Below are 18,936 nucleotides of genomic sequence, written 5' to 3' on the forward strand. Positions count from 1 at the left end.
TTCTACTACATCATAGAAACTTAATAAATGTTTGCTGGATTGAATGTGCAAAACAGCCTGCAAAGAAAACAAAACAAAGAATGGTTTTCAAGCTTCTAACTTAAATGTCCATCAATGACAGAAAACTGAGCTGAGGACCCCTGGAGGACACTGTTAGCACTAGTTCCAGAAGAGAGTGGAAGTCCCAAATGCCCCTGTGGCTTAGACCCATTCTGCCCCCACCCCCCACCCCTTCACCCTCACCATCCTCAGGTAGATATATCATGTGGATTTACTGGTGGCACAGGTGACAACTTCAATGCTTCTTCCCCTGATGAGATCAAAGGATGGATCAGGTAGTTTATCAGAAACCAATCCAGACAATCAAACAAAGCACATGGAAGTCACAGGTTACTGATTGCAAATCTGACAGGGCTGGAGGCCATTCTCATTACAAGCACGACATCGCAGGGCCCGGTAAGATTCCTTAAATCTATTAGCCAACATTGAGAATTTGCTTCCGTGGCACAGAGAACAAGTAGCACTGCCTGATCCTCTACAGTGGAAGCAGTTGTGTTCAGGGATCTCCCCTTCCTGAAAGAAACAAACCTGAGAATTGGTTACTGCTTCAACACAGGCCCATCATATCCACAAATGGGGCGAAGCGAGGAAAGGGGGGGAAGGGTCTAGTCAAAGATTTCAGAACAGTACCACAAATGGCTAATAATAAAGTAGAAGCAATGACTAGACCATAGACTTATAATAGCCAGCATTTCTATTGTTCTTTAAGGTTTGAAAAACATTTTATATAAATTATGTCTTTCAGTCCTTACAAGAACCCTGGGAAGTAGGTGTTATCATCCCCATTTTACAGATGAGTAAATTGAGGCAGGCAGAAATTAGATGACTTGCTCTGCACCATGCAGCTAGTAAGTGTCTAAAGTAGGACTGAAATCAGGTCTTCCTCACTCTAGGGCTAGCTCTTTATGCACCAATATCTAGATGTCTATATGTATGGGAATTCATCTTGTCCTATATAACTAATCATTTTAAAGACTAAGATAGACAAATACTTTCCAATCTCTGCAGCACTTTTCATGACAGTCCAATGTGATATGTGGTCATTAATTTTAGTGGATTAAAATTAGTTTTATTTGGAATCTTTCACTGATAGTTTATAAGCTCTGTCAATTCAAAAGCCTTCTTCTAGTTTTCTTAGGCACTGGATTAGTTAATCCTATCATCTTGAGACTCCCTTTCCTATCTTGGAACTTTCTCAGTATCATTTTCCCTCTTCTTTCTTCATCCCACTGTTCACTACCACCATACTGAAGGATTTGGGTGTGTATTAATCCTTACAATTCTTCCTAGAAGTAAAGTGGACTAAATCTTTTTCAGGGAAATATTGGTTCGCTGAAATAAAACCAGTGCAGTTGGCAAAAGATGTTTGAGGAATCCCAATGAACTTATTTTGTAATGAATTGTTGACTTATGTTCCTTGATTCATTGATGAGAGAGAGCCTGAGGAATGTTAACATTTTCCCTATTATTGTTCAAAAACTATGAAGTATGTTTTTCAAAAAGGTATCTTGGGGGGGGGGGGGGGGAATATTGCCAATCTACATTTTTCTCAAAAATCTGTTTTCATAGCCAAACTTGGACCTGATTCATTCAGTAAAAATTTTGAGATTTTGATGTGCCACAAGTAGGAATTCCCATTTCTACCACTAGCAATATCTCATACCCTAAATCTAGAGGATTTTAATGTCTGTACACTTTACAGTGTTATTCCTAAGTGAACCATAAGGAGGAAATGATAGTTCACATTCATAGAGGACTTTACTGTTTACCAAGCACTTCTTCCCTCACCACAATCCTGTGAGACAAGAAGTATACTTATACCCCCAATTTCCAGATGTGGAAACTGAGGCTGAGATCCCCACATGTTAAATGGGAATAAATAAAAATTAGCTGCCTGAAGTAACACACCTAGTAAGGAAACCAAAGTGCTCTTTAGCATGACCTTACTTCTTAAGAATTAGCTTCCAATTTCTTGAATGATTTATAAGTAATTTGCTTCCTTCTCAATACAAATCAAAAACCAAGGAAACAGAGATAATTCTAGATGGAACTTAGATTTTTGATTTTTCTCTCAGGGTCTGTTTTCCCCATCCTTCTTTTTCGATTTTTTTCTTTAAAAAAAAGACAAATAATGTGTCTCAATGGAAACCAAGGTTCCGAGTAAAATCACATAAAGCATACAGAAGTCCCAGTGATTTATGATATCAAGTCAAGTGAGCACACATTTTTTTCTCCATGTTTCATTGCAACTGAGTTCAATTTTCTTTCCTCTTCATTCTTTCTTTTTTTCCAATATAGCTAATATATGGGTTCAAGGATTATTCTGCCTTTCATACATACACCCTGCTCTTTTATAAAGGTCCCCGATAGCTTTACTCTTCCATGTAATAGAACAAAAAGTAACTCAGTCAGTAGAGATTCCTTGGTGATCTTTGGCCTTTTAAAAAATAAAACTTTTCCAGGAGATAAGGAAACAAGTAGCATTTTAAAACACAGTTTAGGAGCACGCAGGTAGCACAGTGGATAGAGCTCTAGGCCTGGAGGGTAGGTCCTGCATTCAAATCAACCTCAAACACTTCCTAGCTAGGTAACCCTGGGCAAGTCTCTCAACCCCATTGCCTAACCCTTGCTCATTTTCTATCTTAGAATTGATATTAGGACAGAAGGTAAAGGTTTAAAAAAAATTAGTTTAGATGGAAGGTAAATGAAGTGAAAACTTTTAGCATGCCTTCTTGTCTTAATTTGTAGCATTGTTTCTAAAACCCACAAGTCTCTCAAAACTAAACTTAAAAATAATTATTAAGCCAGATTTGCTGACAGACACATTAATCTAGGCCTGGTTTTTCCTGATGACTCTTTTTTTTAACAAATAAGGCACCTGAACCCCTCCAAAGGAAGGATTCAGACCCACATTTGTCAAGCAGTAGCTCGCACTCTCTATCCATTGTAGCACACTGTCTCCCCATCCAAAATTTGAATAAAATCAGAGTCTCTCCTGAACAATAACTATTGCTCCTACTATATGAAAATATGTGGGAAAACCATAGATTATTATGATTCTAGAACTGGATGGAACTTCCCAAAGTAGAACTATCCAGTTACCTGCTTATAGACAAATGACCAGGACATATACCTTTCTACTCTTTTCTTGGCTATCCCTAGAGATGTGAAATTGAAAACATCCTCTGGTCACCTAAAAAACAAGTTTTCTTTATATTCAAAAGAAGTCTCTCTTGTTTTATTTGTGCTGATGATTGATTTTCCAAGGACATGAAAAGCTTCTCAGTATCACTTGCTCAAAGACAGACCTTTCTTACACTAGAAAATAATGAAGTCATGGACCCCTTCATCACATCATATCTCCCTTGAGGGCGGGGACAATATTCTTATCCCCAATGCAAAGCTTTGTATAGAGTAAGTATTTAATAATTTTATGAATAAATAGTAAATAATTTCTATTCCTTTTATCCTTTTTTCAAGGAATCTGTCTTCTGAGACTTTTATCGTTTTCCCTCTTCTGTGAAATCTTCCTAGTATATCCTCTTAAATAGAGGGTATCTTGCTTTTGTTTTTTAGACAGCTTGGCATAATAGATGGGGGATCAACTCTGGAGTGATCCTAGGCAAATTATTCAAATTCTCATGGACTTGAGGCAAATCTCTAATACTATAAATAAAAGGCTGCCTATCTATGGCTGTTAAGGAAGTTTCCACAGTGAAAAAATCAAAGATCTGAAAATCTCAACCCTCCCCCCATTAATAGTACAGAAGTATAGATATGTACATCAACAATTCATCACTGATGAAATCACAGGACTAAAAAATTAAAATCTTCATTTTAGAAATATGATGATGTAATCTAGTGGTTCTCAAACTTTTTAGTGTCAGGACCCCTTTATACTCTTAAATATTTTGGAGGGAATCCTCCCTCAAGAACCTGTGTTTATGTGGGTTATATCTATTGATATTTATTATAGTGAAAATGAAAACATCTTACTGTTACTATGAAAACAGTTTGGGCTTTGGGCATCCTCTGATAGGAACTTGGGGAGTCCAAGGGATCCCTAAACCATACTTGAGAACTGCTACTATAATGGATAGATAGCATTCTGGCCTTGAATATCTCTGACCTTGAATGTGAGAAAGATCTGGATTCAAATTGTCATTTTGACTCTTAGTAGCTGTGTAACCATAAACAAGTCACAAAACCCTGCCTAAGTCTCAGTTTCCTCATCTGTAATATAAGAACAAAATACCTAGTTCACAAAATTGTTTTAAGGATTAGATGTCTAGAAAGCTCTTTGAAAACTGTATAGCATCAAATTATTTTCAGTCATCATTTTTTAAAGTCCAGGGACCAAGGTAGCATACAATATGCCAGTAATAATCTGTGCAATGCATGATAACGGTTTTATGTATTAGTGTTATTGTGCTTATGTGTCTAAATAGGGACATATGATAATGACTTCCTGAGAACAGTACTCCATCAATATAGACAGCATGTGATAATTACTATAACTGATGATATTGAAATATAAAGCAGGGTCCTAGAAATGAAAGTATATCCATCCTTCTCCCATATCTGGTCTCAAAGGCTTGTTTTACTTTAAATGGCCACTTTTGCATATGGCAAACCTAGAACTTTTGATTAATTACTAATCAGTTACATCTCTCTTTGCATCTCTCACATAACTAGTACACTACCTATAATAGGTTCTCAATAGATATTTGATTGCTTGATCAATCCCTCATCCCTTTTTTCTTCTCTCTTCTCTTCCTGATTATTCCTGTGTAGCAGATAAAGCCATCTGCTACACAGGCAACTGCTTTCTCATTCCTCCTTTCTTCAAAGAAAATGCACATTAGAATGTTTGTTGAACATTGAATTAAATTATTGAAGAATGTACTAAACAATAATGAATTTCATCATCCATTTCTAATATTTTTAAAAGACCATTTTTGTTCAAAAATTGCTACGTACTCTTGAGCAAAATACCTCACCTATGTGATGCCAAGCTTCTTCATTGTGTAAAGTGAGAGGATTTGTTGAGATAAGGTAGATATAGCTAGCATTACATAGCATGTTTGCAAAGTGCTTTATAAATGTTATTGTTTATAAATTTTATAGGTATGTATACATATATCATGTTGTTGTTCAGTCATTTTCAGTAATGTCCAGTTCTTTGTGATCCTATTTGGAATTTACTTGGCAGAGATATTGGAGTGGTTTGTCATATTCTTTTCCAGCTTGCTTTAAAGATGAGGAAACTGAAGCAAATGAGGTTAGGTGACTTCCTCTGGGTCTCAGTGCCAGTAAGTGTCTGAGGCTAGATTTGGATTTAGGTCTTTCTTACTCTAGGCCTGATGCCCTATCCATTATGCCACCTAGCTGTCCCATACTTTTGTGTATTTACACAAAATATATGTATTATGTAATATAATATGTATTTATAAATATAAACATTTTAATATAAATATGATAAATTCCATTCTCACAATTACATCCATTTTACAGATGAGAAAACTGAAGCAGACAGAGGTTAGATGACTTACCCTAGATCTATAAGATATACTTAGTGATTAGATGATTTCCTAAAGTTATATATGTCTAAGATTATAATCACAAGCTGAAAATAATGTACTAAAAATATTCATATAGCATTTGATTTTTTTTTCATCCCAGGAATGTGAAGAGATTAAAAAAAAACCATAAATCACCATAAAATCAAGCAAAACCATAAGATTCTTCATCTGAACAAAGCTTTATTGCCCAGGATCAGCTGTTTAAAGACCCAATTAACGGATGTCTGCCCAGAGCAAAGAATGACTTCAAAACAGAGGTAGGCAATCTTGACTTCAGAGGCCTGGAGATAAAACATGCCTCCCTTCTCTCAGCAGAGGGATGGTAGACTGTGGGTACAGAGTGAGGAATATGTTATCAGAGAGGGCCAATATATTGGCTTGTTTTGCTTAATTGTACTTTTTTTTTACAAGGGAGGGCAATATGTGGTAGATTGATTATAGAGTGAAAGCAATGTAAAAAGTCACAAATAAATATTTTCTAAATATAGGCTCTTAGTGTGGTAATAACAGCTCACATTTATGTGGTGTGCTAACATTTATGAAGCATTTTAACTGTAAAATAAAATGGGCAAAAGTTGTCATTTATAGTTTTTTTCCTAGTTTAGTTACCAATTGCATTACTTTACAGCCATATTCTCTATTGGTCTATGTGCTTTTAGAAAAGATACTTCCTTTGGAAAATTCAAAAAGTTTATAACTCACTTAAAAGATGTTTGCATTTTTCTCGTGGTCTTTCTTAAACCATAATGCAGTATCTGTAGTGGTGACCTTTGTAAGGACTGAAGTAACTAAAATATGGGAAATGACATTGGAAAGACTCTAAAAATCATGGTGGTCTCTGTGGTGGCAGTCCCTATGGCAGAAATTCAATCACAACCCACTTTGCTATACCTGGATATATTGGTTGTGGACAAATGTGTTTTCTGCTTCTGGCAGTGGGCCATCAGTTTGATCGCTGTCTCCATCACCCTCTTCTTTGCTCACCAGGAACTGTTCCTCTCCCTCTTCTCCCTTCTGGAGGACTTTTCTCATGAAGTCTTTTTTGTCCATTGAAGTTCGGATGATTTTCAGGTTATTAGTGTAGATGATTATCTTGCCAAAATCTATAATAGCTGGGGACTACAGAGAGTGAAAATGAGCACAGCTTTTGTGCTGAATTCCCCAGTGAATAAGATGAGAGTGGGAAAACAATTAGCTCTAACAACTAGACTAAAGATCTACAGTTTTACATGTGCCAATTAGAAAAGTGAGAGGGAGAGAGAAAATGAAAGAGAGAAGAGGGAGAAGAAGAGGTGGGAAGTGAGAAAGGGAAGAAAGGAGAGAGAGAGAGAGAGAGAGAGAGAGAGAGAGAGAGAGAGAGAGAGAGAGAGAGAGAGAGAGAGAGAGAGAGAGAGAGAGATTGAGAAGAATGGAAGAAGAGTCAGAGGGGAAGAAAAAGGAAAGGGAGAAAAAAGGAAAGGAGGAAGGAGAGAAAGAGAAAAGAAGGAGAAGAGGGAAGTAAATAGAAGAAGGAAGAAAAGGTACAGAGAAGAGGAATGAGAGGGGGAGAGAGAGGAAAGATTGAAGAAGAAGGGGAAAGGATCAAAGAAAAGGAGGAAGGAGAGAGAGAGAGAGAAGGAGGAGAAGCAGGAGGAGGGATTTAAATGGAAGGAGAAAAATAGGTATAGAGAAGAGGAGAAGCAGGAAGGAAGAGAAAGAGAATGGAAGGGAAAGAAGAAGAGGCGTTCCAAAGGTATTTTCAGTGACTCGGTCTCCAAATAGAACATGATATGCTTTTCCCTCTCATTCCATACATTTCATACCCTGCCCAAATCCACTGTGAGGTACTAAAAATAAGTTTGGAGGTTTTTAAATGCAGGTGTAAGTTTTTTTCTTCCTGACCCAGTCCTGGAGATAAGTGTAAAAGTAACAGGAGAAAGACTTTTTATAGGAGTCACAATTTCAGCCAAGCATAGTAAACAGAAGGCCAGATTCAGCCAAGCCTCAGTATTAATACAAATGTAACCAAAGGAAATAAAGGATAATCTTAACTTCAAAGAGTCTTCAAGAGAGGAGGCAGGTCAGCTCCACCGAGCCTTTTGGGAATGTCTGATATGGGGGCACATCTACCAACTGAGCCTAACATGAGTTTATTTAACCTAGTTATAGTTCACTTCTCAAACTTGTCCTATGTCAGACCTAAACAGAACCAGTAAAGGTTACTTTTTAAAACCTTTATCTTCAGTTTTAGAATCAATACCAAGTATAGTTCTAAGGCAAACGAGCGGTAATGGCTAGGTAATTGGGGTTAAGTCAATTGCCCAGGGTCACACAACTTGGAAGTGTCTTGAGGTCACATTTGAACCCAGGACCTCCCATCTCCAAGCCTAATTCTCTATCCACTAAGCCACCTAGCTGTCCCTTCACTGAAGGTTATTCATGAAAATAACATTACGGATGATGACTAATTCCTCTTAAAAAAAAAATTCTGCCCTGTTGTTTTTCCTTTGATGAACTATCCTATAGGGGTGATAAACCACCAGCATCTAATTTTCCAGATAAATAACATAAAAAATGTGAAAGGCAGTGGATAATGGGGAAGAGCCTTGACAATTATGACATGCAACCTGGTATAGTACTGTACTTGGAGTCAGGAAGACTTGAGTTCAAATGACATTTCAGGCACTTAATAGCATTGTGAATCTAAAGAAGCTTCTCGGTGGCTCAGTTAGTTCATCTATAAATTGAGAAGGTTGGACTCAATGGCTTTTAAGCTCCATTCCATTTCCAAATCTATTGTTTTAAAACTGGAGCACTTGGATTTGAATCCTGACTTAATAGAGTGTTACCTTATTCAAATCATTCAACCATTCTGGACTATATATACTTTTGTCTGTAAATTTCAAGAGTTGAACTAAATCACTTCTGGAATCTCTTCTAACACTAAATCTCTGCAAAGGTAATCTCATACAAATAAGTTCTAGGATCATAAAATTGAATTTAGCAAATGTTCCTTTACCCTATTATGTTCAAAGCCCTTTGCCAGATTCTATGAGCAATAAAAGGGGGGAAAAGACAGGAGTTTGTCTTTGCAAAGTGAAGAAAATAAAGCATTAACAACAACCATTATAGAACAAGGCTAGATACAAAAGTACAGTAAGAGAGATACAAAGGGAAGGGGTGGTGGGGGGGTTGGGGGGAGGAAAAGAAAATGATCTGTTTCCAATGAACAATGTATGAAAATGACCAAATAAAATAATGTTTTAAAAAAAAGAGAGATACAAAGAATGGTGGGTTCTCAATAGCATGAGTGATCATCTAGGGTGGTGGGGTCAAGGAAGGCTACCTGGAGGAGGTACAATTTGAGTTGAACATTTAAAGATCAAAAGGAACTGGACAGGTAGAGAAGAGAAAGAAGATATTTCAGTAAGAGCAAACAAAGGAATAGGGATCACAAAATTCATTTAGGTATATTTTACAAATTTAAAAAAAAAAGAACCTGACATTCAATAGTGTACATATTTTTATCCTCCTAAAGAACAGTTTAAGTCAGTTTAACTAACTAATACAGAATTACATATCATTTTCAAAGAATCATATTGTAACCACAACAAACTTAATCTGGACCTCCTTTTAGCCGGTCTTACACATTTTAATATCCCTTTAAATTGACCTTGAAATACACTGTCCTGGCTAGAGAGGACAATCTTCTAAAGCCACAAGTTTTCCTGTTGCCTCCTGTCTTCCTCAAGGGATCATGTAGCAGAGGTCATTTCTTATTGTTTAATGCAAATTGGAATCCTGTTTCACTGTTCTGTATCGGTTTCTAAGCACTGAGAGATAAGGGTGGTGGCACTTTTTGAAGGCTCCATTTCCCTTCCAGTGGTAAGTAGTCAAAGAGGTTAGTTGGGTTCTAATAAAGTTCTCCCGCTGTTAGAGCTGTTTTGAAAAAGGCAAACTGAAAGGCCATAAAGGGGTCATCTGATCAAACCCTTTCCTTCCAAATGGGTCACAGTCTAAAGCAAGGGTTCTTACCTTGTGATCAGTGGATTTGTATTGCTGTTATTTAATATTTTGATAACGATATTTTAATCACTGATTTCCTTTGGATTTTATGCATTTAGAAATTATTCTGATGAGTCCATAGGCTGCACTAGCCTACCAAAGGGGCATATGGTTCAGAAAGGTTTAAGAGCCCTTGATCTTTATTATCTAAGGCAGATGCCCTTTTATTCTAGTTTTATTTCCAAAGATAAATATTCCACTTGCTCAACTGATATACTATTCTAATATTCAGTCACCTTGAAAGCCAAGAAGTCCTCTCTGTATCTAAGGAAACTCTCTCCATGTAACTTGAGTCCATGGGATCTTATTTCACATATTATGGGAATGAAGATGGACTGCCTTGTGTACTCATTCTATCCATTGGAGTTCAGAATGATCAAGTACTTCCCTTTTCACAGTGCCCAGCATAAAAATATTAGTGTAGTTGTGGTTTTTTATAATCAATATTTATTGGAGATGAGCACCCTGGAAGTCTCTATTAAAGGTCATTTATTCTACCTTTCATCTTGTCTTTACAGGCTAACTGATGTGATAAGAAAGGATTTCTCATTTTGCTATTTCTCAGAGGACCTATTTTCTATCACTTAAATAATTCTGCATTGTCCTCTAGCTTCCTTTTTTCATCTTATAATAAAGGTTCTCAAAATCTTAGAATTGCAAGAGTTAGAAGGAACCACAACTCCAGCCATCTAATTCAGCCTATACCAAAAGAAATTCACTTTACAACATATATAACTATTTGTCCAGAATTTAATCAAAGACCAATAATAAGAGGGAACTCAGTATTTGCTGAGACAGTCCATTACACTTTTAGACAGCATTAATTATTAGAAAGATTTTTCTTATATAAAACCCAAACTTTCCTTTTTGCAATTTTTACCTCCTCATTCCAGCTCTCTGCTCCTAGTTCTACTCTCTGAGATCAAATAGGAAAAAAAACCTCATCTTTCTTCCACAAGACAGGTTTCATTTATTTAAAAATCATTATTATATGTCTCCCCTCCTCACCCCACCCCCAATATGAGTCTTTTCTTCTCCAGGCTAAACATCCCCATTTCCTTCAGCCAGGGTTCAAATGGCATCAACCTGGTTATCCTGATTCACTTCCTCTGGATACTCTTCAGGTTATCAATGTCCTTCCTAAAATGTGGCACCCAGAACTGAACATGATACTATGGATGTGGTCTCACTGAGGCAAAGTACACCAAAACTATCACCTCCCTGGTCCTGGATGCTATGCCTCTCTTAACACAGCCCATGATGTTAGCTTTCTTGGCTGATACATCCCACTGTTGTCTCAACGTGAGTTTGCAGTCTACTAAATCCCAAGATTTTTGACTGACAGAACCCCAAGCCTGAACTGCTCTCCCTCCTCAATAATATCTCCTGGTTTTTCTGACTTACCTGAGGTTTTAGCTAAAATCCTACTATCTGTAAAAAGCTATTCCCTATGCCCCTTAATGATATCTCCTACCATCTGAGATTGTCTCCAATTTGTCCTGTTCAAATCTTGTTAGTATTTAGTGGTTTGCATGTTGTCTCCCCCATTAGACTATGAGCTTCTTGAGAGCAGGGACTATTTTTGCTTATCTTGGTATCCTTATTGTTTGGCTAAGCTATAGACCAGTGCTCTGGAACACTTTAACTTCTTAATAAATGCTTCTTGACTTGATTTGGTAGACATTTGGGAGCAGATAACATAAAGATAATGTTTAAACAAAAGTATGGAGGTGAAAAAATAGAAGAGCTTTTAATAATTGTTCTAGTTTAACTAAAGCATATGTAAACCAGAGGAATGTAGCTGAGATAATACTGGAAAGGTAAGAGCAAGTTAGGAAGGGCCTTGGATATGAATTGGATTTTATTCTGTATACAATGGGAAACCATTAAAAGTTTTTAGCAGGGACAAGATATAATCATAAGTAAATGTGCAATAGGAAGAAAAAAGTACTGCTAGTTAGTATTTGAGATTCATTAGAAAGAGAAGACACTGAATAAATGAGAACTATATAAGGAGGCTGCCTCAGCAAAAAGGGCTGAGAGTGCTGAACTAGAAGATTGTTAGTAAGAATGAAAATATGGGAATGGATTTGAAAGCATGGAATTGGAATGAGTACAAAACTGATGAATTTCAAACTTCCCTTCAGAATGATGGGGTGATGGTATGACTCAGAAAATTTCTGACCTAGGTCCTGAGGTTTTTAGGGAACCTTTTCAAAATAATGATGATAATGATGATAGCTAACATTTAGATAGCATTTATGCGCCAGACATTCTGCTAGGTACTTTACAGTAATAATCTCATTTGATTCCCACATTAACTCTGGGAGGATAATGCTATTTTTATTCCCATTTTATAGATGAGGAATCTGAGGCAAATGAAGGCTAAAGGATTTCTCCATAGTCACACTGCTAGTAAGTATCTGAATTCAAGTCTTCCTATCCAAAGGCCCAACATTCTATCCACTGCACCATCACCTGACTTAGGAGTACTGAACAAATTAACATTTTCTTCACTGATTCTGCATGTCTTATGAAAACTGAAATCATTTAAAATATCATAATAAACTTTGATCACTTACATTCTGTAAAAATATTATAATAAAATCTACTTAATTTGATGAATATGGATATGCCTAAATCATACTTTTATAATCTTCATTAAAAGTTTGTTTTTCCTTAAACACATATTCTGGGTTATTCCCTTAGCCTAGAATATGATAAGTACTTAATAAATGCTTGTGGACTTTAGCAAATTAATGAAAATGAGTAAATATCCTTTACATTTTATACTTCCTAGATGAGAAAGTACTCTGGTGTCTTATGCATCAATAATATTTTAAGTATCATAGATCTAAACTTTGAGGGGACCTCAAAGGTTATCTAGTTAAACATTTTTACAGGAGAGACTAAGGGTAAGAGAGATTAAATGACTTACTCAATGTCATAAAGACAATATGTAGATGGCAGAGGTGGAATTCAAACATAGATCCCATAAATCCAAGTTCAGAGAGGAAGGTTCAATGGTCTTTTTATTGTACCACACTGCCTCCCTCAGTACATTATAGAAAAGTATTTCATCCAAAGTGGCAATTACAGGCTTAATGGGCAGAGAGCATACCTACTCATTCTATAAGTTTTTTAAAATCAGTAAATACTTCCCAAAACTTTGTAGTCCTTAAAATAAATAAACTTGTGTTTATTTATAATATTAGGATACTGAAAATCATGGATCATATGAAAACTTCATTTTTACTATCACTTTAAGCACCATCTTTTCTTAATGTTTTCTCAGTGATAAGTCAAAAAAATAGATTGATCTTAGTTTTGACAGCTCTCTCAATGACCTTGAGTGTCTGGTAAAATCACTAATAAAACAAATAGCCAGAAAAGGAGTAGGGAAGGGCATATGACAAAACTGGGACACTAATGCATTGCAAGTGGAGTTGTGAACTGATCCAACCATTATGGAGGACAATTTGGAATTATGCCCAAAGAGCTGTAAGAAAATGTACTAGGTTTGTATTTCAAAAAGATAAAAAGGTAGGGGGACATATTATATGAAAATATTTATAGCTGTTCTTTTTGTGGTGGCAAAGAATTGGAAATTAAGAGGATATCCATTAATTAGAGAATAGCTGAACAAATTGTGGTAATATGATGAAGATGAAATTGCACTGTTGCACTGTAAGAAATGAACAGGATGATTTCAGAAAGAGCTGGAAAGACCTACATGAACTGAAGCAGAGTGAAATAAGCAAAACCAGGAGAACACTGTACACAGTAACAGCAATATTGTGGAATGACCAAATGTGATAGATTTAGCTATTATCAGCAATACAATGATCCAGGACAATTCTGAGGGACTTATGACAAAGAATGCTGTTCCACCTCCAGAGAAAGAACTTTTGGAGTCAGAATGCAGATGAAAGCATATGATTTTTCACTTTAGTTTATTTGGGTTTATGTCTTGGGGTTTGGGTTTTATAAGATTCTTCACTTACAAAAATGAGCAACATGAAAATATGTTTTACATGATAATACATGTATAATCCTGCCTACCAGCACCAAAAGGGAGAAAGGGAGATAAGTTAGACCATATAATTAGGGAAAACTTGTATGGAAATTTATTAAAACATGGAATTGGTAATGAGTAAATTAATAAACTAAGTAAAAAAAGAAAAGGAGTGGGGGCACAAAGAGGCCAGAGAAGAAAAGCAAAGGTTGTCAGTCTGTTGATTTGTAACCTTTAAAAACTGAGTTCACTAAATGTTTATTAAGCCTTTGATATGTGCAGAGCAGAGATGATAGGTGGTAAAGTCTCAGTGCTGTTAGCCCTCGTTCATTAAAAATGAAAAAAGTTATCTCCATTATCTGTTTTAGAAAAGAAAACTATCCATTTTGTATAATTCTATAAAAGGCAGTGTAGTGGCTAGAGAATTAATGCAACTTCATAAATAAGTCTATTCAATTTACACACAGAAGAGCCTGGTCAAGCCCTTATAATAATTTATTATGCTTGGTGAAATTTGAATACTACATGTATTTACTCAGATTTCCAATAACTCATCAACACACATGTTATTTTCCCCAAGTATTATTTTAATGATTTTCCCATGTAGCTCACTTACCATTTGTATTTTTTTATTGAATGTGAGTCAAATGCAAATCGGAGAGGTTTCAGTAATCAGAAGGATTTAGGAGGAAGCCTCTTCCAAAAAGCTAGTGAAATATGTATAGTCCTTACCTTATGATCATTGGTTTTGTAATCATTGAAGAGAGGCTGGCTACCTGCCAGGGTGTAGGCATTTCCCTCTCTATAAACGCTGATTCGTTGAGCCGTCAATTTTGTCGAATAAAATCTTGGTTTGGGAGCTTCTCCAGCCCCATAGACACTCTCCACTGGTTCAAAGGACTCTTGGATAAAGCTGTGAGGATATTCGTCCTTTGGGGACTCAAGTTCCTGGCCATCTTCAAAAACCTGCTTCAATACTCTACCACTATAAGATGAAGATATTTTAAATCTCACTTTTCTTGGTTTGCTTTCACATTTTTCATTTGTCTTCTTCTCAGGATCATCCATCTGTAGAGATTTTGTCTTGTCGTTCCCAGAAAAGCCAGGGAAACTTGGGGCTTTGAAAAAAGGGCATTTCATTGTCTCCCCTAGAGTGCATAATTAATTCAAGTTGGTGTTAGGGTACTCTCAGCTTACAGCTAAACCGACACCCATACATTAAATATTGATAGATACTCATGAAAATAAATATAATTGTGGATTGAAGAGAGAAGGGGATGTAAGGTAAGATTTTTTTTTCTGAGCTTGCCTGAACCTGTGAGTAGGTTGTTCTATTTATGGGAGCAAGTATGAACTTCGCAAAGATGAGTTAATCAGCTTACAAATATTTAAGGGCCCAACGTTATATGCTCAAAATTGTACTTAAGGATGCAGGGAAAAGGAATAAAGCCTGGTCCTGTCCTCTCTGTAGCTGTGCATTACGATTTGGGAGAAAAGATGCATTGGTATCAAACAAAGAAACAATGAAGTTGAAAATAGGTTATTAAGTTCAGTGGATGTTCACAGAAATTAATGTGGACCAGAGCAGCAAGGGAGGATATAATGGAGAGAGTAGACCTTAAAGTTAGACTAGATCTAATCCAATGCCTCTTTTTTTTTAATAGGTGGGGAAACAGGCCCAGAGAGGTTCAGCATCTTGCCCAGAGTCACTTAGGTACTAAGTAGTAGAGATAAGATTATAACCTTGGCAGTGATAAGTATATTCCAGGCAACTAGGTGAAACAGGCCTGGAGTCAGGAAGACTTGAGTTCAAATCTGAACTCAGACACTAACTGGATAAGTCACTTATCCTGTTTGCCTCAGTTTCCTCATCTGTTAAAATGAGCTAGAGAAGGAGATGGCAAACCACTCTAGTGTCTTTACCAAGAAAACCCCAAATGGGATTATAAAAAGTCAGACATGACTGAACAAGAAAAAGGGGGGCAGAGAAGTATACTCCTCATTTCCCATTTCCAATTTCATACCATTTCTCTGGCATTATCCAATATCTTCCAATCATTTCACCTCTTTTGAGGCCCATACAATGCACTTCTACCACATTTTCCCCATCCTTTTTAGGGATTGAGGAGAGCTGACAAAGTTTGTAGACATATGGGAAAGAGTCGATGGTGTGAAAGAAATTGAAGATACATGACACAGAAAAGACAACTTGAAGCAAACTCTTGGAGGTGAGAGAGAATTCCTACCCATCCTTTAAAGCCCAATTCAGATGCCAACTCCTCCAAGAAATTTCCCTTGATTCCCCCAGTTAATGATCTAAAATCACTTTTTATTTACTTACTTGTATTTACTTTTCTGTGTGCATGTTGTTTTCCCCCAATAAAATGGAAGCCTGTTGAGAGCAGGAACTACTTCATTTCCATCTTTGTATTCCCAGTACCTAGCAGAGTTCTTTGCACATAACAGACATTTAATTTGGACTTAATTAAATAGACTTAATTAATTAAATTCCTAATAGCAATGATAGTGAAATAACTATATTTATTCTTTAACAACTGAGTGAGTAGTGCATTGTATGAGAGGAAGCATAGCACATAAGGAGCACTAGATCTGTATTTAAATTGTAGCTCTGCCCTAACTACCCATGTAATTTTGAAAATATCACTTCCCCTCTCTGGACCTCACTTTTCTGTAAAATGAGAGGTCTGGATTAGATAGTCTCTAAATTCCCTTCGAGGTCTAAATTTGTGAATAAATGTAGAAAAAGGGAAGAGAAATACAATGATTTTGTGTTTTCTATGTGCTGAGCATTGTTCTAAGTGTCAGAGATACATAAACAATAAAACAAGATAGTTTCTACCATTAAGGAGCTTAGATTCTAATAAGGAAAAGCAACACATATAGGGGAGTCAGAATTGAAAAGTGAGGACAGGAAGAATCATGGCTTGCAGATGGGCTGACAGTAGCATGGTGGTCCTGGGAGCAAGCAAGATGAGATGAATGTTTACCGATCAGAGTATCCCAGGGGCAAGTGGCTGAATTCCAGTGAGACAAAAGGGAGACTAGAAAATAGGTAGCATGGCTTGATGATGATGGTAATCTAATTAATGAGGAACTAGAAATAGCACTAGAAACTGAAGTTAAGAAGAGAAGCTAAACAGACCAAGTAAAGACAGAAGAAATTCATGATAAAAGTGACATGTTTTGAAAGCATTAAGTCTGGGGGCAGCTAGGTGGCTCAGTAGATTGAGAGCCAGAGATGAGAGGTCCTAGGTTCAAATCTGACCTCAGACACTTCCCAGCTGTGTGTCCCTGGGAAAGTCACTTAACCCCTATTGCCTAGCCCTTACCACTCCTCTGCCTTGGAACCAATACCCAGTATTGATGTCAAGACAGAAGGTAAGGGTTTTAAAAAAGAAAGCATAAAGGCATTCGTTTTCAGAATATTTGAAAGAATATAACAAATGATGGGGGAGAAAACTCAGATAGTATTACCCATCATAACCATAAAAATGCAATTCATGAGTCATCAGAAAATACTAATATATGCACACACATGCACACCTATTTTCACAACCTTATTGACTGAGAGAATGAGCTACACATGTACTAAGAGTAACCTAGTTGGAAAAAGGAAGGCAAACAGGCAAAATTTAACAAATTATTTTCTTATGTAACAGACCATGTGTTCACATGAACTAAATGGTACAGACAATACTTTCTTCTGTGTTTATTTTTTGTTGGTAATAGCTGTTTATGTGACTCCAACACAGATTTTTTTCCTTAATATATTTGGCTATTCTTCTCAACCTCACTTTCTTTTTTTTAAACCCTTAACTTTCATCTTAGAATCAATACCGTCTATTGGTTCCAGGGCATAAAAGTGGTAAGGGCTAGGCAATGGGGATTAAGTGTCTTGCCCAGGGTCACACAGCTGGGAAGTGTCTGAAGTCAGATTTGAACCCAGGACCTCCAGTTTCTAGGCCTGGCTCTCAATCCACTGAGTCACCCAGCTGCCTCCTCGACTTCACTTCTTTATATAGCATTTCTCATGTTGCACAAAAAAGACTGAGGCAAGTCCACATAAGGTGGTTGTACTATCATAAATAATAAAAAATAAAAATATTTCTATGTAATCCTATATTTCATCTACTTATTCTCTGAATTTCATCTATAAATTCTCTTAAAATAATATGGCATATTTTCATAGCATACTATATTTTCGATAGACTAATGTTCATTTCTACTGTTCTTCATTTTTATGAGGTTGTATGCCTCATAATCTTTTATCATGTTCTCTTAAAATATTTAACAAATAAATTTCTATTTGATAAGGGGGTTATAGCATCATAGATTTCAATCTGGAAGCAATCCTGGAAATCATTTAATCTAGCCCTTTGTTGGACTAATCAATAATCCATCAGGTAAAGTTACTTGTCCAAAGTCACTGAAGTAATAAGTTCCAGATCCAGGTCTTCTGACTCTCAGCATTTGCTAGGTAAGATGGTGCCTGGATTATTCTGGTTTCCTTGTGTAAATTATTGATTTTACTGAATTTCTACAGGAAATGGTGTTTAACATCAATGTTTTTCTTTCTTTTATCTGATTCTTACTTTTTGCATGAATAACTTATTTTAATAGGTTGGACTGAAGGTACTGTAACTGTCTACAACATCTCATTTTTATCCTTTTTTCAAGTCGGGTATTGATTTTTACTGGTCAGATATCCTAATTAGATGCACACAGCTAATTCAAAAATACCTCCCACGTCAATAACCATTTTTGCCACCTTTAAAAACATAGCCATTTTTCCTTTGTGCATTTGTGTGTATCTATGTATGCATATGATATTGTTCAAATCTGCCCATATATACTTCATTCTTAAAATAAATCCAAGAGTTTAAAAACTAAATGATCTATCCTGGTCATTCTCCATCATTTAGCAGCTGATGCTTGCTAATAAATAAACATTATTCTTCCCCTCCCATATTGCTAAAAAGTGAAACAAAAACCTAGTACATAATTCTGGTATAGTCTGGTGAAACCTGTTGAAAAATATATGTTATTGTAAAGATGAATTAGAGCTGAGTGGATCTTTTATGAATATAGTAATTGCATGGAGTGCAAATGCTATCCCTGGGACCTCTTGCAAATTTCCAGATGAGAGATCTTCCTTGGATCTTATAAATGTTCTTGCAGTCCTGTACTAGTCTTCTCCAAGCTGATGCTGATGCA

At 36.3% G+C, this 18,936-nt stretch overlaps 1 protein-coding gene across 1 annotated transcript; it reads right to left on the reverse strand.

Annotated features, from left to right (window-relative positions):
• Positions 1 to 390: 390 nt before the first annotated feature.
• GRXCR2 (glutaredoxin and cysteine rich domain containing 2) lies at positions 391 to 14,962 on the reverse strand. Its single transcript, XM_016429073.2, has 3 exons — positions 14,434 to 14,962; positions 6,534 to 6,761; positions 391 to 573 (listed from the first exon to the last, which is right to left on the reverse strand). Exons 1-3 carry the CDS (start codon positions 14,839 to 14,841, stop codon positions 391 to 393), a joined length of 819 nt encoding a protein of 272 aa, XP_016284559.2. The 5' UTR covers positions 14,842 to 14,962.
• Positions 14,963 to 18,936: the final 3,974 nt, after the last annotated feature.

The sequence above is a fragment of the Monodelphis domestica genome, chromosome 1, assembly GCF_027887165.1.
Source record: "Monodelphis domestica isolate mMonDom1 chromosome 1, mMonDom1.pri, whole genome shotgun sequence".
Classification (NCBI taxonomy): Eukaryota; Metazoa; Chordata; class Mammalia; order Didelphimorphia; family Didelphidae; genus Monodelphis; species Monodelphis domestica.

Excerpts from the sequence above, each read along its gene's own strand:
- GRXCR2 (XM_016429073.2), bottom strand. The coding sequence starts at position 14,841 with ATGAAATGCCCTTTTTTCAAAGCCCCAAGTTTCCCTGGCTTTTCTGGG. Across the intron at positions 6,762-14,433 it reads ACAAAACCAATGATCATAAG|TCCCCAGCTATTATAGATTT; the intron begins GTAAGGACTATA and ends CACTCTCTGTAG. Across the intron at positions 574-6,533 it reads TCCACAACCAATATATCCAG|GAAGGGGAGATCCCTGAACA; the intron begins GTATAGCAAAGT and ends TGTTTCTTTCAG.